The sequence below is a fragment of the Egretta garzetta genome, unplaced genomic scaffold (genome assembly GCF_000687185.1).
Source record: "Egretta garzetta isolate BGI_Z169 unplaced genomic scaffold, ASM68718v1 scaffold13, whole genome shotgun sequence".
In the NCBI taxonomy this organism is placed as follows: Eukaryota; Metazoa; Chordata; class Aves; order Pelecaniformes; family Ardeidae; genus Egretta; species Egretta garzetta.
The window spans coordinates 2,171,098-2,189,462 of record NW_009259239.1 but is presented as its reverse complement, the minus strand read 5'-3'; the positions used below and the strand labels follow the sequence as shown (position 1 = coordinate 2,189,462).

The window sequence follows — 18,365 nt, the reverse complement described above, 5'->3', positions numbered from 1 at the left end:
ATCATCTTTTAATTATATGTAAAACCAGTTTCTGTTGTAAAAGTATGTGAATTATTTCAAATGAATCACCACAAAACCAGGATTTTTGTGTGTGTGTTCGGCACCATTTCTCACCTACACTGATAAATGAGATGCTAATATACAGCATGTGAAATATAAAAGGGAGCTTATTCCTTTTGATACAAAAAGTGATGTGAGAATTCAGTGAAAAATGAAACCCAAGTATTTTAAAGCAATGTGTCCCATTTGTATTCTCTGTAAGGAGAGCACTTCTGATGAGCACCTATCATATCTACCAGGAATCTCTTCCGCTTTCTTTGCTTAAGATCCTCTCATCTGTAATAGAGGAATATTTGTCATACAAAGCTAAATGCTGATGGCTTTTCCTTCCTTTACACAAGGGAGGAGAGTATGTTGAATACTCAGGCTCTGTTCGCGTGCTTGAAAGAAAAAAACAAGAGTAGAGTCTCTCTCTGCAGCCACCGAAGCCTTTGGCTTGCACTGTGAATGGTCACCAGTCCTTAAAATTATGTGAGCTTTTGATAACAACGCTCATACCCTGCCTATTCCCTTTCTTGGGGGCCCATCTCTTTGCAGGTGCCTCATTCTGTAGCTGAGGGCAATGGTAAATGATTATTTTTTGTGTGTGTGTGACCTCTCCGTGCTCCCTTCCTTTAAACATAGTGGCAATATGTGAGGCTTTCCAAGCCCGTCAGGGCCGTGCATCATCTTTCCTCCATGAAATTACAAGCTGTGGTTAGGGCAAAGGTTGTGAGCTCTCCAAGAATGACAGCGGGCCAAGCGTGATGCTGGGCCAAATGCGTCCATGGAGTTATAAGCAGTTATATCGCAACCGTCTGGGCCCTCCAAACTAGAAGCTTTAATACTTTTTACCTTCTTTTACACCTGCACAGTGACCATGAAAGGCCAGTGGTGGTCAATATTTACTTGGCTCATGTATTAACAACTAGACCAAACAGGGAATAGCAGAGAGCCAAGCCCAAGATAAGGCTTGAAATCCACACGGTCAGTCTTTGTTATTAGTTCCTACTTCAGAGTCAAGAGTAAAACGCCAGTCAAAAAGTAAACCGAAAAATTTAATTGTTTTATAAAATAAGATTATGAAATTCTATATAAAAATCCAGCTTCTTAAATATGGTACATTCACTTCCTCACAGAATATTTAAATATTCAGGTCACTTACGCTATATTTTCACTGTATTTGAGTTAAAATCATTGGATAAATTAAAACATCCCTACCAAAAGATACCACAACTTATACAAATAAAACTAAGCAATAATACTTTTTTAAATACAAAATGTAAAGAAATTAATAACTCTTAGAGCATGCTACAAAATTTTGCCAGAAAAATATATGGGATCATTTTTGTTTAACTAGAAAATATACAGTGTGCTCTTCATTTCTCTTCCTAAAATTCAGTCTCATTTCCATTTAACTTAATAAATATGTACAACAAAAATGTTTATTCCTCAAAGAATATAAATAGCAAATACTGTAGCAGAGCCTGGTCCGGCATTCTTTTCTCATCTAGTGACTATAGTGGGGCTTTTCAACTCTGAATGTGCAAGAATGCAGAATCAGGCTCTTAGTGTTATCAACAGGTTAATAGCTTTTACAAAAGTGATTTTATTTAAAAAAAAAAAAACCAAACCTCCAAAACCACTGCAAAAGCCTTAGAGCTATTCCAGTCAGGCATTTCTATAAATAGTAAGACATAACGTAGGGAAACAACGTTCCAGTTTAATTACTGCTGGCAGTAATTAGCGAAAAATAGTCAGTGGAGAATGAAAAATATCTTGAATTAGACACATCTTACTCTCACTGATTTAACTTGGTTCCCTATCATTTCTAAGAAGAGTTTCTGGTATAATCTATACATTGTAAATCTGTGAAGAAACTTAATCACCTTCTTCAGACTTTGGATGGTTCGTTTTGGAAAGTGGTATGTTTTCAAGTGCTTCAGTCCATACATTAAACCTTTAATGGTGTCTTGGTCGCCATTCTTTATTCTCCACAGATTGAGAAGCTTCAGAACTTGCTCTGTAGGTTGACATAGTTTCATTGTGCGCTCGATATCTTCTTTTCCCACTTTCTTGCCTGGTAAACTCGCCATCAGTGTGTTCAGATGTTCAAAGGTGAGGTTTGGGTGGCCAATATGCTTTAAGACACTATTTTCGCAAAGATCGATATCTATAGAAAGCAAAAAGAAAAGACAGGTAAGTACGACGCATCACTTTACCATAGCCTGCAAAAAAACTCCAAAATTTCAAGGTGAATATTCCTTCCCAATTTTTGTTTTTTACTTCTTTTCAAATAATTCTCTCAACAATGCCTTTTTTTAGGCTCCAATTACGAAACGCACTTAAGAACTAACTTTGCAGATACAAACAGCCCCAAATTACAAACAAAGCTCATAGCAAGTATTTACTGCTACACGCTTGTTTCATCTATCTCGTAAAATGTTCTATGTATGTGGTAGGACTCCTAATACTTGGTTCCAGTGAATGAAAGTGTTGCTTTTCTTCAGAAAAGTCGAGGCAAGCTTTGCTAAAATAACCATTTTGTTTTTTGAAGTATTCTAGACACTTCACCGTCTGACATAAGCATACATACTAAAAAGCAGAGGGGAAAGAAACCATTTCTGCAGCGTTTTTCAAGGCTATTCTGAGTGGACAGAAGGTCGTTTGAATGTGGCGGTTGTTGATGGTGGCTTACACGAAAAGAGTTGGCCTGACTCTCATGAAAACCGTGGTGTTAACACTGCAGCACTATTTCACCTTTGACACCTGTCTTGGCAGATTCAGCACAAAGTAAGTGGTGAACTGGCATGACAAATAGGTACCGGGAGGGAAGCAGAAGGGAAAGCCTATCTGCCCATTCCTCACTCCCATGCGTCCCCGTTCCATGAGTAGATGTCCGAGTCTGAGCTGTCAACCTCCGCTTTATAGAAACAAATTGCGCTCTCAGCTGCAGGCATCCAGCTCCCTCTAACCACAACAGCCACTGCTCGGGTATAACAGTAGGAAACGTTTTCCCCACTTGATCAAAATTCTTCATATGTTGTGCAGTCTCAAAAGGGATCTTGGCTGTGACACCACACACGCTCCCAAGGGGGCTACAAGTCTGGGAGGAAATCAGTCCTCAACGGAGCAGGAGAAGCTGAATTCTCTTCCTGCTTCCCCTCGACTTCACTGTGCTTACTGCATCAAAAAATCTCAGTGAAGCCCTGCAGGTCCTCCTCACAGCATATCACGTCACCAGGAGGTATTTGATCCCAAGCAATTTTTAAAATGCCATTTAAAAGGTTGCTTTTAATATACGTGCTATCAAAATAAGGTACCTTGAATAATCTTCTTGACCAAGTCCTGTTCTTTGTTTTGCTGCTTCCATAATTTCAAAAGCTGGAAGGTCTGCTCCTGAGAACTGTGCCTTTGTTTAATCCTTTCGATATTTTCTGGGCTAACCTTTGTCCCGGGCAAACTGTCTGCCAGTATGTTCAGCCAGTTAGGTGTGAGCTGGGTAGGAACAGCAAACCTGAACAAAGCCTCCTCACACAGGGTTACATCTGAAATTAGAAAAACAGTGTGTCAATTGTTCTGATCTCTGTTACCCTGCTTGTCTCTGGGGGGAAAAGAAAAAGCAAGTAGCAAGGATGATAAGAAAAAAATGCTTAAAAAACAAACCAAGAAGTGGTTTGGCTGTCACTCTCTGTGCTTGAGTTCCATTTGCTCTGATCTACAATAACTAAACCTCTACCATGGCCATCACCAGAGCAGGCAAATGGCTAACAAGCTAGATATTTTAATCATAAATGCTGACACATTAATTTTAACTGTAACTAACGGTATGTTTTCAGAGCACTCTTCCTTAATACGATACATACCTATTCCACATTTTTGAGATGCCGTATCTGTATTTTCCTGACAGACATTGTCACGAACTGCATTTCCCTTCAATGCTGTTTTGAAACCCAGTGCACTACAGTTTGTGTGCTTTAGGCAGGGTGCTTTGGATGATGTTTCATTCGAGAAAAATCCTTCTGGACATCTCTTACATACGGTGTCACTCTCAGGGGTACCTGTGGAAATGGGAAAACAATGCGTCCAATTACATATAACCTCAACTGTGAAAAAAAGAGACAAGAATACAAAAATAAAAGAAAATATTCCTCCCCAAATTGTCATGCTTCTGCTTTTTGAATTTCTGAACTATGAAGGAAACACATTTAGAAAAAAAAACCCCACTTTAATTTTTAAAAACAAAACAGGATTCTTTGTGAGAATGATGTTCCTGCTGGAGTAATAGAGGAATAGTACTCTTGCCTACACTTGTTGCCAACTTTAAAACCAGTAATTACTGATTAGACCAGTAATTTAGTAAAGTAATATCTTTAAATCACTAATCACTTGAGTCTATTCGACAATACATAATGTCCGACCTTCATCCTTCAACTGTACCAATATTCTGTAAAATAATTAAATGGCAGAAGAAACTGCACTAAATTGTACTCTGTGGTATCTGCCCAGAACCTTACTCAAATGGGTTGCTTTAGTTCTAGCTAAAAATATAACCCAACTAAACAGCAACTACAGACCCTCTGAAAAGTATTTTCCCTGCTCAAATATTAAATTATACAGGAAAATAGAATTTCAGTAGCATTTCTGAACTTTTTTCTGGGCTTGAATAAAATATTGTTTAAAGCAAAGAAAGTAGATTCTCCAATATAGCAAAAATATTTAATGCACATAGATGTGTTCTGCTTGGTGTTTTACTTTTATAAAGCATAGTTTTTCTTCAGAATCAAATATATGATACAACAATAGAAGGACAATATACGATTCTGTCACACTGACAAAGAGGAAGAAAATTAATGCATGAAATCTGAAACAGCGCAAACAGCCTAAGTACCAGCGACAGGAAAATAACAGCACCAATAAATGCTGTATATTCACTCTTAATTCATCTTTATTCAGCCAACATTTAAGCAAGTGCCTAAAGTCTAGTATCTAATACTGCATTATTGAACATGAACTTAAGCACATGCTTAAAATTCTTTGGAAATAATTGGAAATTATATTTGAATAAGAAAATGCCTCCATCTAGTGTATTTTGCAAGTATTTACACATGGATGCTTATTTTAATGCTGGCTTTTAAGTAAATTTTATTTATGTGGGGCATTTCCTTAGAGAAAAAGAGTACAAATCTCCCATTTTCAACCAGCCGTGAAATAAAGAGTAATACTTGCGTACACCCAACCTAGCACTTCTTTCATCAGACAGCAAGTGAAAACAAAGGAGAATTTTTTAGTTGTGCATCTGAAAATCAGAGACCCCGTATACTGCCAGCCCCCCAAATCCTCCACATCCCACAGGCAGCGCCCAACCCGCAGCAGCAGCCTCTGCCCTTGCGTTTTCTTGCACAGTGTGCGCTGCCTGCAGCTCTGGGCTGGCCGTACGGAACTCCAGCCAACACCTGCGCCTGAGCAGGCAGCAATTAGCTTTGCTGAGGAGTCTGAATTTTTAGCAACTTTCCCTGCTGCAGACACGCTGCTGGTGTGGAAGCGAGGAAGGGGAAGACAGGAGAGTCCCTGCAAACGGTACAACCTTCTGCTCAGAGCTTCCCATATAACCTTTGCGGCACAAGAGGGAAATAAACCCTGGAATCTCAGGGTTGAGCTGAAAGTCACCTCCCAGCTTTGCCAGCTTCTTCTTCACTGCTTATCTGGCTGCTCTTGTTCAGGGCACAAACCGCCTGGAATCCCCCATTCTCCCCAGGGAAACAGCAGCTGCCGACAGGGAGGTAGCGCAGCCTCGCAGCAGCGCTGCTTCCCCAGCATGCTGCTGCTAAGAACTCTGCCACGTACAGGGCAGGAAGGAACAAAACCTTACTCTCCACTCACAAAAGGGGACTACCAAAGTAAAGTGATCTGCCCAACGTAATCATGAGTGACCGGCAGTGGGGAAACAGATTTCTAATGCTTTAAGCTTTGAATGAGACACTGGACCACACCATCTCCCTGCGTGGCAGTGGAAGCATATTTTTCTACACTTGGGTTTTATTTCACCTGAATTTACATCGTTACAAAGTTCAAGGCTATCATATGGCAGAAAGCAGGAACACAGTGTGGTCCATGCTTATTAAATTCTTAGTCAATGCCCCGCCTCAAAAACGGACTACAGACACGGGGGGGGATGCGATTATTTTTACAATGTTTTCATTCCTTGTTTGAGGTCTGCTTGGGTTTAGCTGGTTCATTATGATGGCCTTTTGGAAACCAACTTTCCAATGAATTGCACAATTCAACAATTTATCTTCTTCCGAAGCTTGTTTCATTTTGAACTGAGGGATTCAAAATTGCCTGCCACAGTTTCACTGTGCTCGCAGGGATGCAGCTGGCTGGCTGCTTGAAGAATTTATGCTTCTTTGCTTGCTTCCCAAACGGGCTTTCTGAGAACTTTGTTTCTGTCCCCTTTTGACTTGCTGCTGAGGTATGGTGGAACCCCATTAACCCAAGCCCCTGGGTACAGCGATTTAGGTTAATGAAGGTTTATAATACAGAAATGTGGTAACTGCTAGTGGAAATGCTTAGCAGTGGCAAGAGCACCAGGGTAGTGCTTAGTTAGCCAATTACTAGGGGAATAGTGAGCAGCTACAGCAGCAAGATTACTCCTTACATCAAAGTTGTTCTCCAACGATATGTTCATAACACGAGAAAGGACTCTGACCTGTCGTTCAGCATAGCTCTAAAATGTAAAGGACAGCCCTAGTGTTTCTCACTGTATATATGCAATTCCTAGGGAAGTAATTCTGTAGTCTGGAGATTGGTTGCCTACGGGTTCGTGTCTGAGACGCTTTGAGTTTCTGCATTCCCTTCCTCAGTGCTCTTCTCTGGGCAGTTATCAATCTCCGGTACAATGACAGTTTACAGTTCTTTCAGGCTGCATTAAATACTAGAGCTAAACTGGGCCATGACATTTGCCAAATGATAAATGATGTATTTTGTTTTGACAGAAGAACTTATTATTGGTTTAACCATTTATGTTGTCTTAAATGAAGAATACACTCCACCGAAAAGCACCACTTAGCTCTGTATCCCCACCAGACATACAGCACAATGCCAGCCCGCTTGACAAAGAAATGGTTGTTTGCTTGATAATGGTAACAGTTTCCCTAGGAGTTCCACTTAGGATGCTGATAATTAATTATTACCACATATTGCTGTGATGCTAGAGCTATATTAATACTGTTATAATTACACACTTGGCGTCAAACATGTAGTGTTCCTGGTGTTTGTCAAGATATACAGTTGCTTGAAACAGCAGATTTCAAAATGAAAAACATTATTATTTATCACAGACACAAATACTACATTCCAGATAATGTTCCTTTAAAAGAGGCAATCCATCATGTTTCTCATTAGAGTGCAATTTGCTACATTTGCTGCTGCCATTAAGTTATATATTACAGTAGGAGCAGGGTATTCCACTGAGAAATGTTCCTTTGGCTACAGTCCAAATGATGCAGACTCGGAACAGGTTCAATTGGCTTTACAATTTACTGTCCTGTAATTTCATCTGGACGAGCCTCTTTCCTAATCTTGTAACTGCCACGAGTCGCTGACGTGCGGTAGGGCTCTAATTAAGTATTGACAAGCGGTACATACCTGGCTGTGCAACGCCAAATCCGGGAGGACACTCCGTGTGCTTTAAACAAAACTCAAGCTCCAGGTATCTGCCTTCGACGCACTCGCAGACGCGGTTCTGCGTGCTGGTGCACTCCTGCCTGACATACTGCAGCTCTTTGCAAACGGCGCTGCAGTACTGGCATTCATCGTTGCTGTTCCACTCTTCGGCGTAGTACTGATCCGGGCATGGGGCACACTGCGTCGGGCTGGTGGCTGTACAGTGCTGTTTTACGTAGCTCCCAGGAGGGCACTGGTCACACAGCAGTTGATGAGATGTCCCTGGGTCATAATGGGAATACTTGGGGGAAGAGTCGTCCTGGGTGGTCCACTTAACAGCAATGTCCAAGAGCTAGCAAGAGGAAAATAAAACACTTTAGTTCCGGGGAGCACCACGGTCGCAAAGAAACCTACATTTTAATGACTTTATGAGTGTAATCATTGCTACCTTCAAAAAAATGTTTTCATTAGAAATTTATAAAATACCAGCCAGCATCCAGACTCTCCCATCTCTATCTTAGAATGGGAAAATTTTAGGATCTTATCCAGCAAATCTTCTCGACGTAAGTACTTCCTTGTTCTTCCAGAGATATAGATCCTATTCTTCTCCCATTTACACCCTTTTAATATCACCTGGCACCAGAGAACCTGGCCTATTAGTCTCACTGGCAACACGTTTGATGCACAGCAAGGTGGCGATTATGCACTCCCATGTTCTTAAGTAACAAGTACTTCAGGTGCAAAAGAAATGGTATCCGAGCATCCAAATCTGACCAGCGTACTGCACCATTACCACAGATACCTTTAAAGGTGATTCCTTACAATATTTCTTTTTACCAGCAACGAATGGCTTGAACAATATAGGTTACTTTTTAATGCCTTCCATTTAATCTTGCACAGAAATGCAGCAGCGTGGCAGCTACGTCAAGTATGAAGATGCAGCTTCGGACACAAGTAAAGAATGTTCATGAAGGGTACATTAAGGACTTAATCACACAAGCTGGAAGAGGCCTGGTTAATGCTTTCACTTCCCATCTAAAACCACAGGCTTAGGGCTGTTGTGAGGACCTGGTTCAGTACCGGCACGCGTGATGACTGCTACACTCCGGCTGCCTGCAACAGCCTGCTTTGCTGGTGTGATTTGGGACCTAGCAATCTGAGATGACCCTGCCCTTCTGCAGAGACAACCTCCCTATCATGTCACGTTGGTCTTGTAACGGCAAATTTGGTTCTGTGCTTCTGGCAGCTTATCAGAAAAATAACTCTCATGTTTACTCCCCACATTCCACCCTGAGCCCCACGCGGCAACTCACCCTCCCCACTGGGAACCCAGCCCTGTCCCAGCACTGCATGACCGACCTGCCACTTCTCTTCTAAAATTTGTGCATTTTATAAAGATGAAGTAAACTGGCTCTGAATGAAGATTTTTTTTTTCCATGTATCCATTCAAATTACAGATCCAACTGACTTGCCTTTGTTGCTATTTTAATCGCAGTCAGCTAATACAGAATTGCCAATTCAATTTCAAGAACATATTTTCCTCTTTTCCAATGCAGATGTCCCCAAAGTGTAAGTAGAATTAACTCTTTTTATTCATTCAGACTCTATATTTCCTGAAGAGGCTTCATCTAAGGGCCTCACTTCTGCCACAGCATGGCACTTGTTAAATGATAGTATTATTAATGTTGGAAAGGACAATTTAATCGTTCATCTGCATTAACACAAGTCATAGCATTTGCACCAAGTAATATTAGGTGCCTAAATTAGGAACTCTTACTGCCTTAGAGACTGTTCTTAAGTGCATTCTCCTGTTGCCTGTCTAGGAATCCACTTTTTATACAGCTATACTTAGGCTGAAGAATGAAATGCAGATAGTATGGATATTCCCCACAGCCTCTTCTAATTACCCTTGGCTAAGCCCTGTAACTTGTCCGGTCTGTGATTTCTACAGGTGAAGATTCCACTTTTTCTTGTGGTCTCAATGCACAATCTCTTCCATTGTGAGAAATTCCTTATTACTCATTGAAGTTTGATGTACCGCTCCATTTTTCTTAAATGACTGGATCTGTTTCATGTGATCTATTTAACAAGAGGGCGCAGCACATTTTTTAATAGTGAGTGGCTTTCCATTGACGAAAAATGCACCCACCCTTGGTAAATCTACAGCTATTACTCTAGTAATAAGGAAGTCCTGGCAATGCCATTAATTGTTGATGTGAAAGGTCAGGTTTTCTTCTACGGTTTTTAATCAGTAATAGATAATACAGCATCCTCACTCCACGAAGGACACCAAGGTGCTGGAGCATGTCCAGAGAAGGGCAACAAAGCTGGTGAGGGGTCTGGAGCAAAAGTCTGATGAGGAGCAGCTGAGGGAACTGGGGATGTTTAGCCTGGAGAAGAGAAGGCTGAGGGGAGACCTTATCGCCCTCTACAACTGCTTGAAAGGAGGCTGTAGTGAGGTGGGTGTTGGTCTCTTCTCCCAAGTCAAAAGCAATAGGACAAGAGAAAATGGTCTCAAGTTGCTTTGGGGGACATTTAGATTGGATATTAGGAAAAATTTCTTCACTGGAATGGGCTACCCAGGGAAATGGTTGAGTCACTCTCTCTGGAGGTATTTAAAAGATGGGTAGACTGGGTGCTTAGGGACATGGTTTAGTAGCGGACAAGTACAGTTGGATTCGATGATCTTAAAGGTCTTTTCCAACCAAATGATTCTATGATTCTATATGATTCTACGATCCCAGAGTCCAAGACTTGCATGGACACACGCATTCCCTCCGCAGAGCATAACAGGCTGCATCATGCGGCACAGATGCCACAAAAACAAGCATCAACCCACAGTTCATGCAGATGTCTGTGGAAACCCAAGACAATACCCAATGCAGGTGAAAATCTTGAACACTGATGAATACTTGAACAATATGTGTGTGAAAATGATTAGGGACGGTAACCAGACATGCGGGCAGCACAACCTTGTGCAGAAACACCAGGTTTCCTTCTCTGCAGTGCACGGCTCCCAACAATCCCCAGGCTGCCACTGCAGCAGCATCTGCTCCTCTGGGTGGTGGCTCTGCCCTTGGTGACACATTTTCAGGTTCTGGACGGTTACATGGACCATTTTGTGACTCCCCTCTTCGATGTGCAGAAGCAAGAACAACAAGATTTTCTCTGTTTTCCTTACTCAACCATTTATATTGGAAGTCATATATGAAGCAAGTGAGAAGTTTTGCTGCAGGGAATGATTCAGGATTAAAAATAATTCAAATTCAATAGTCAGGGTATGAGAGCATGGGGGTTTATAGGGAAAAATGGAGGCACTTGCTTCCCGAAGAATCTACGGCTATGTGAAGCAAGCCATTAAAAACTGAAAACAATTCAACATAATTTGAGAGTAATTGATTTAAAAAATTGATCAAAAAAATACTCGAACAATACGTGTGTGAGACCATGTGAAGTTTTGCCTTTGGAAGTACCAATAGCTATGAACTATTAATGGCAACCAGAATACTATTAATCTAAATGAGCATAACCAATAACCATAATAATAGGATTAATAAATCAGCATCACTAAAAGGACGATCAGTCTTTGCATTTGATTTTTCCTTTGTGTTTTTAAAAGAAAAAGCACATCACACCGGTCTTCCCTTCTTTTCCAGAAACACGTGGTATGTAGCTGCAATAATCCATCCATCAGTGGCTGAGCCATATGGGTGCAGGATCCAACTCTTTTATTTAGTAAACTATCATGACAAAAGAGTCTTTAGTCAAAGTAAAGCTATGAATGCAACTGGTATCTCAGTATTTTACCAGAACATTTTATACATCATTTTTAGCATAGAGCAAGACTACCATTATTATTACCATTCGGTGACTGTGATCCTACTAGTACAGTGAGCTGTGCAACTCACTGCCACGGGACATTGTAAATGCTTGAGTTCAAAATGTTACTTGTCATAGCAATGATGGAAAATAATAAAGGTCGATTAAACATAAACATCAACTTTTGTTTCAGGAAATCCCAAACCACAAATTGCTTGAGTCTGGGGGAGTGTTTTGGAACAATATCACTATTTTTCTGCCTTTTTCTTCCATCTCCTCTATGCATCAGTTATCAGCCCTTGCCATAGGCAGCATATGGGGCTTTTTAGGGCATTTCTTCTGGACTAGTTTTTTCTTAGACCCAGTACAGCCATTGTTAAGTAGATTTCTAGACTTCAATCCCCAATACCACACTTCTTCATACAACTGTAAGTCCCTTAATAATACTTAAGAGAATAGATCTGCAAGATTGTCTTCTATGCAGGTGGAAAACACCTAGCACACGTGAGTGTTCTGAATATTAATATGCAACCTGAATATCAGAAGTTATCCTTGAGCCTGCATCAAGTGCCAAAGTAAAAGCAATCTATCTTTCAGAAGTTTCGCAAAAATGCAGGAAGAATGGTGGAAGGTTATTAAGTATAATTTTTATTAGTTTTACAGCAGCAACTTGGCACAAACAGAATGAAAAGACTCTTCTTGTCCCCCAGCTCACAGAATAAGCTAGAGGGGAACTCCACTAAATTGTCCTTTTTCCTGGCCTAAGACAGGCTGAATTTGTGCTTAGATTAGCAAGTTGGATCACCTGTTACAGCAGATTTGTAGAGCAAAACAGATGGCGCCGAGCACCTGACATCCACTTTATGCATGATTCAGAGGGGTATTTTGGACTAACTTCAGTCTGCTCTCACGGACTGAACGTGCATTAGTGGTTACAGTGCATCTGGTGCGTCTCTGGAGTCCGTCCCTGGATTTACTTTCATCAATCCAGTTTACTTTTGTAAATCCACTTTGTGGACTCCAAGTCTGCTCTGATGTGCAAACTAAAATACAGTAAATAAGGATGATTGGGAAAGGCCCTTCAAAAGCATGTTCCCAAATCAAATTCAAATGGTAATTAAATGCATTTTATGTCATTCCTGACATTTCTCCTCCTAAACTACGCTATGACCAACTTAGTAGCAGATTCTCAGCCACATAAAACCTCTGATTGACCTGAATGCCCACACTTAAAGGTGGGCTATGTACTAAATACCTGAATCTCTGCTGTAAGAAATAGCACTATTTGAGCACATGAAAATGCCATGATCAGAACGTACTAGTTCTGAACATTGGTCTTCCCAAAAGATTCACAGAAAGCAGGATTTCTTCTGTAATCATGCTGGCACTGGCCTGTTTTGCTCTTGCTGGAGAAGGCAGCATGTTCCAGTTTGAAAGGAGGAAGAAACTAGAAGTCTGGCTTCAGTTTACTGGAATCAGAAGTAGGGGCAATGGGCATGTTCACCCTTTAACCCTTAAGAAACCAAAGCTGGAGTCCATCAGCGCTACACCTGGTGAAAGTCATGGATTTGTCATTCAGAAGACTGCGTGAAATTCTCTTCATCCTTGTTTAGGAAAGGTTAATTCAGCCTGGAAGAGGTACTGAGAAAGTTTAGAAGGAAATGGAGAGCTTCGTCTTGAAGAAGATCTTGCCTTGTTCAGTAGCTTGGCAAGTCAAAACAGTACCTAAAAATTCAATACAGACAGACTTTGAGCACACGGAGAGAGAAGAACTTTCTCCGTTAAAGGATAATGCTGGCAAATGAAAGGGGGATTCTCTCGCCAGAGGAAGTTTCAGAACAGCCTTTTACTGAGAAGCAGGTGCAAGAAACCCAAGTAGTTTAAATATAGCTCTCAATGCATTTCTGAAAGCAAATACACCATTTGTTTTCCTGGAAGAGCTGGGGAATGGACTGAAAATATCTAGGCAGTTTCTTTCAATTTTAAACCCCAAGCAAATCCTTTATATCCCAAGACCGATGGAAACCAATGATACTCAGTGTGTTGTTCATCTCAACAAATTAACTGTTAGTCTGATTCAGAGTGCACTCAGCTGCAAACAGTTTTCCTAGGGGTAGTGAAATGCAAGGCTCAGTTTAAAAAAAGTCTCAAAGGCTGGGGTTTTTTTGTTCTATGAGTATGAAATGCTATCAGTAACAAAATAATTACAACAAAACAAAACCAAAACAAAATCTGGTATCGTTAGCTACATCTATCACCCTATTGGGTGAAATTCAGTTCTAGTGTCATGAGCTTAGTTCTGAAAGGACTGAAAAACTCAGTCCTCATCCATCTCCCTGGGCCAAATCCTGGGTACCTCTCAGGATGCCATCTCTGTGTGAGGAATTGGGCTGAAATACAAGTCTAGTGTAAGTCAGTGTCATGCAAGTAAATACTGAGAACTTACTCAAAATGAATTACCCAAGGTTAAAAAGCAATTCTTTGATTCTGTCACTCAACACATAAGGCCTGAAGCAGTATTTTTCCATACCACCTTTTTATGTCAGCATACACAATCTAACATAAAAGGCCTGTGCAGTCCATTTATTTGAGCCCTTAGAAGATGCTTTTGAAAGAGAAATAATGTGATTGTAAAATTTCATTTCAGATCTTGGGCATGAAAAAAGTACACGCCCTTTTCTTTCATCTTTAAATGTAAGGCAAAGAGCCACTTGCTTTTTCTTGTTGAATTAAAATGAACTGGAAGACAAAGCGCATAAAGCAAAAATCCTTCAAGCTTCATCCCCTTAAATCACTGCTTTGTGAGAGAAAAGAAAGTGGCTTTTCAGCATATGAAAATATTATTGTATAGCTTGGCTTTGTGGTTTTGGGTTGTAGACCAAAGGAGAATGTTTAATTTGCTGAGAAAGATAAATCTGTTTCTGTTTTGCATTCCACAACTATTCCGAAGCATATTTTCCTGCGTGATAAATAATCATTCAAGGCATCTGTCAGCTTGCTCCTAGTGTTTGTGTTGTGTTCAAAGTAAAACCTCACAACTCTCCTACTTTGCTTTCTACACAAAGTATTTGGACAAAGCTAAGGCAGGAGGCCTTCACCCACCCTCAGCCCTTAGGCAGAATGCCTCACTGGAGACATGCACAGACCCCAGAGAAATCCCAGTGGCAAAATAGAGCACTGAATGGTAATAATGAGGTCCTCCTGATCAATAGCTTGTCAAATCAACACAGTATCTCTAGATCTAGTGCATGGCAGTGTCATGCTGGATCAGATCCATGGCTGTCTATTGCAAATAACTGTTGTGGAATATTTGTCATCTAGGGAGAAATGGCTCCCATCTGTCCGGGAGACACTCAACTCTCATCCTCCTCACCTTGCTGTCCTGGGGGGCCCCATGCAACCACCAAACGTAACCTCTTTGGGCCAACAGCTATGAAGTACTGCTTACCCCGGGAGCTGCGGCAGGCTCACTTAGAGCACAGCCCAGCCAAAGCACCTTTTGGCAGACCGCAGCTGAGCGTCAAGAACACAGCGAAAGCGAAAATGGAGTCGTTTTCACTGGTTTGAGTTTAGCTTATAAAGCTGTTCCACCATTCTGCCAACTGCTTCAATGCAATCTACTCACTTTGGACATAACAGGACCGCCTTTTATATGGAAGATGCTTTATAAAGTGGAGGCTGCTCTTTCACATAAGGAAGGTAACTAATGACTCTCCTGAGCCACCTGTATTCAAAACTGAGGCTATCAACCACTGTCTTCATTCCTCTGTCAGTAAAGCAATATGTCCACAATTCAAATCTTGTACAGACTTTGTAAGGCACCGTTAGTTGTCATTCACAAACCAACTTACAGGTCTAAACTACTATTTCATCTTCAGCTGAAGAGCAGTTTTGTATCTTATCAAAGAAGTGCTAAATTGAAAGTCTTCGTTTATACGGGTTACATTTGCCTGGAAGCTTGTGGGGGGAGAAAACAGAAAAGACTTAACTAGCTACTCACCAAAAGATGTGTCGTATCCATAACTCATATTTTAGCATATTATTACAGCAAGGTTTAGAGATAACCCAAACTTGGGAGGTTACCACCATGACTACAGCCTGCCTTTGCACTGAACAGAATTACTAACAGCTGTCCAACTAGCTAAAGAAACAGTATGTCCAGTACTATGTGCAGACAGGTTGTTTTCTCCCAAAGACTGTCAGAGTAGTAAATCTACTAGCATAAAAGTTAAATACAGAAGGAACAAAACGAAAGTTTCTGTGAGATTTGAACAGTGGGTGTTATTTAAATTGTGACAATATCTTTTAAAAATTCTTCTGGTAACCTTGGTGGTTTATTTTTAACCAACACACATGCAGACAGACAGAAAGTAAGTCAGACAGAAAGATAACTCCTACCCTCGCGGGCTGCAAAGCCACTGCTGCCTACACACAGCAAACCCAACAGGCCGGCCAGAAAAAGCATGTCACATGTGCCCAGAGATCCAAAATAGAGAAAGGTCAAGTTTAAGGGTCAAGATAGTTACGTGACAAGTAATGAGATCCAGCTCTGGGGAATTTCTTTCATTTCAGTCCGATTTCATAACGCTTGTCTGTTTGTAAGCAGTTTTAGTGTTCCAGCAAACAACACGTACATGCATGCACCACCACATCAGGTCCCCTTTCGGAAACCTTAGCAAAAAGGCCAAGGCTGAAAGTACATCATGTCCAAAGAGTCTTTTTTAGGTATGGTGTCTACAAACCAGGTTTAAGGTATGTCAGCCAAACACACACAGCTTTGCACTGCCGTTGTGCCTCTTACAAGCGTTCTTGTAAAAGAGGTACTAAAGCTACTTTCCTGAGCTCTAACACATCTGACAGTACTTAAACTTCACTGACAGTACTTAAACTTCACAATAACTTTAAATAAATTGCTTTTAAATAATAATAATAAAAAAAGAGTTGAATGATGAAGCTCTCTGGTATGTGCTCCTGCCGCTGACATATTTCAGCTCCAAGACTCATCTGCCAGAGGATTATGCTGAACTTCACCAAATGCTATTACTTTGTGGGAGAACATGAACAGGCACATTACATTTAATCAAAATCAAAATACTGATGCGATTATTTTATGACAGCTGCAGATAAGAAGCCAAGCTGATAATAGGCTATTGCTGAAATTCCCAGACTAACTTCCTGTGCTTTCCTATAGACAAAGACGGCACACCATCATATGTGAGATGAAAAAGTTGTCCTGCGTCTGCGTTTCAATTTGCTGACCACAAGACTGACAATTTTTGCTTCCCTTGCACCATTAATTACTTTGGTTTGTTTCTCAAAAAGCTCTTTCAGAAAGTTGTACGGAGAGTAATAAACATGCATTACTCATCGGATCCTGGAAATCTTGTTGCATTTATAATAAGCTTTCAAAATAAATGGATCTCAGTTCTAACGCCCTGCCACAACATTAATGCCACTGTACTCGTTAAAACAGCCTAGGAACAAGTTACCGTGCAGGCATGCATAACAGCCTGCTCTGAATATTATTTTTTAATGTTTTTCTTTGAAAGTTTTCTTATCCAAAAGATGAATAGCCTCCAACTAGATGTTACACAGCATCTGTAGTCTGTATGCAGGTTTTAATTAATCTGACATCATATACGATTCCATGCAGCTAAATGGATTAAATGGCATTTTGAAAGATTTACTGCATTGCTAACATCTCTAAACTTGCATCCAGGAGTATCTTGCTCAATCATCAAGTAAACAAAAACTTATTAAAGCAGGGGTTTATACCGGATTCAATAACACAACTTTTTCTGTAATAGCTACAGACACAGCTACTAATTCATCACTTTCTTGCACTTGAAGCTTAATTTTCTAAGCCAAAACAAGCACCACATGCTTGTGCTTTTTTCTGGAGTTTGCAGTGATTTTCCTGGGTAAGAAAGCCAGCCCAGTATCTCAAATACCGACCAGTGCCACTGTAGCAACGATTATAGAGACAGGCGGGGATGGAGCTTTTGTAAATCAAAACCAAACATCCCAGCCTACAGTTTCTAAATTCATTCCTAGATACAGTGTTTTGTGTCAGCCCAGTATGATGAAGCCTTACAAACGGAGAGAGGAAGATAGGAAAAAAGGCAAAAGAAAAGCAAATCATGCCACTACCTTAAGAATGGGATGAAAATCCCTGCTGTCTCCCTGGAGCTGGACGTGTCCGTCGCACTCCAAACCTCACCAGGAAAGCTCGGTGTGATGAAACAAAAAGGATTTACCAAGAAAACGGAGAGAAGGCAAAAAAAAAAAAAACCAAAACCCCAAAAAACCCAAACAAAAAACAAAACAAAACAAACCAAAAAACTCAGGAAGAAAAGCTGTATGTCTTTACAGCCTGATCTCTGAAGCTGTAATGCATCTTAAAGCCTATCTACCTCTCTGAAGGGACTTACCACAAGCGTGCAGCACAGGAACTTGTTCATTGTGGTCGGTGGAAGAAACCTCAGCGAGCTGGGAAATCAGGCAGAGAGTCAGCTCCCGCTCCAGTCTCCTAGCAGCCTGCTGACATCCCCCAACATTAAAGACACGATATATATATAGTCCCGGTGTAACAGGAAGCTTTGGCTCAGCTTTGATCACTCATACCCTACCATGACCAAACTTTTCTCTCTCTAAAATAGATTTCCAAGGAAAAAGGATTTTTTTTTTTTTTTTTTTTTTTCTTTTTAAGGAACCTGTAAAACTTGATGACTTAATGGAACCCTTTGAGTGCTCTAACCACAGACTGGAAAATGCAGGAGGGAGTGTCAGGGGCTGGCCAGGGGAGGGTTTTAATTGGGCTCTGTCTGGCTGTCTGGCTGTCC

At 40.8% G+C, this 18,365-nt stretch overlaps 1 protein-coding gene across 1 annotated transcript; it reads right to left on the bottom strand.

Annotated features, from left to right (window-relative positions):
* Window positions 1–1,823: 1,823 nt before the first annotated feature.
* TNFRSF11B (TNF receptor superfamily member 11b) lies at window positions 1,824–18,070 on the bottom strand. The gene is given in 7 exon segments (XM_009635988.2): window positions 1,824–2,212; window positions 3,363–3,587; window positions 3,906–4,100; window positions 7,687–8,056; window positions 17,955–18,014; window positions 18,016–18,033; window positions 18,035–18,070. Coding segments are annotated over 7 exon segments (1,293 nt in total).
* Between the last annotated feature and the right edge of the window lie 295 nt (window positions 18,071–18,365).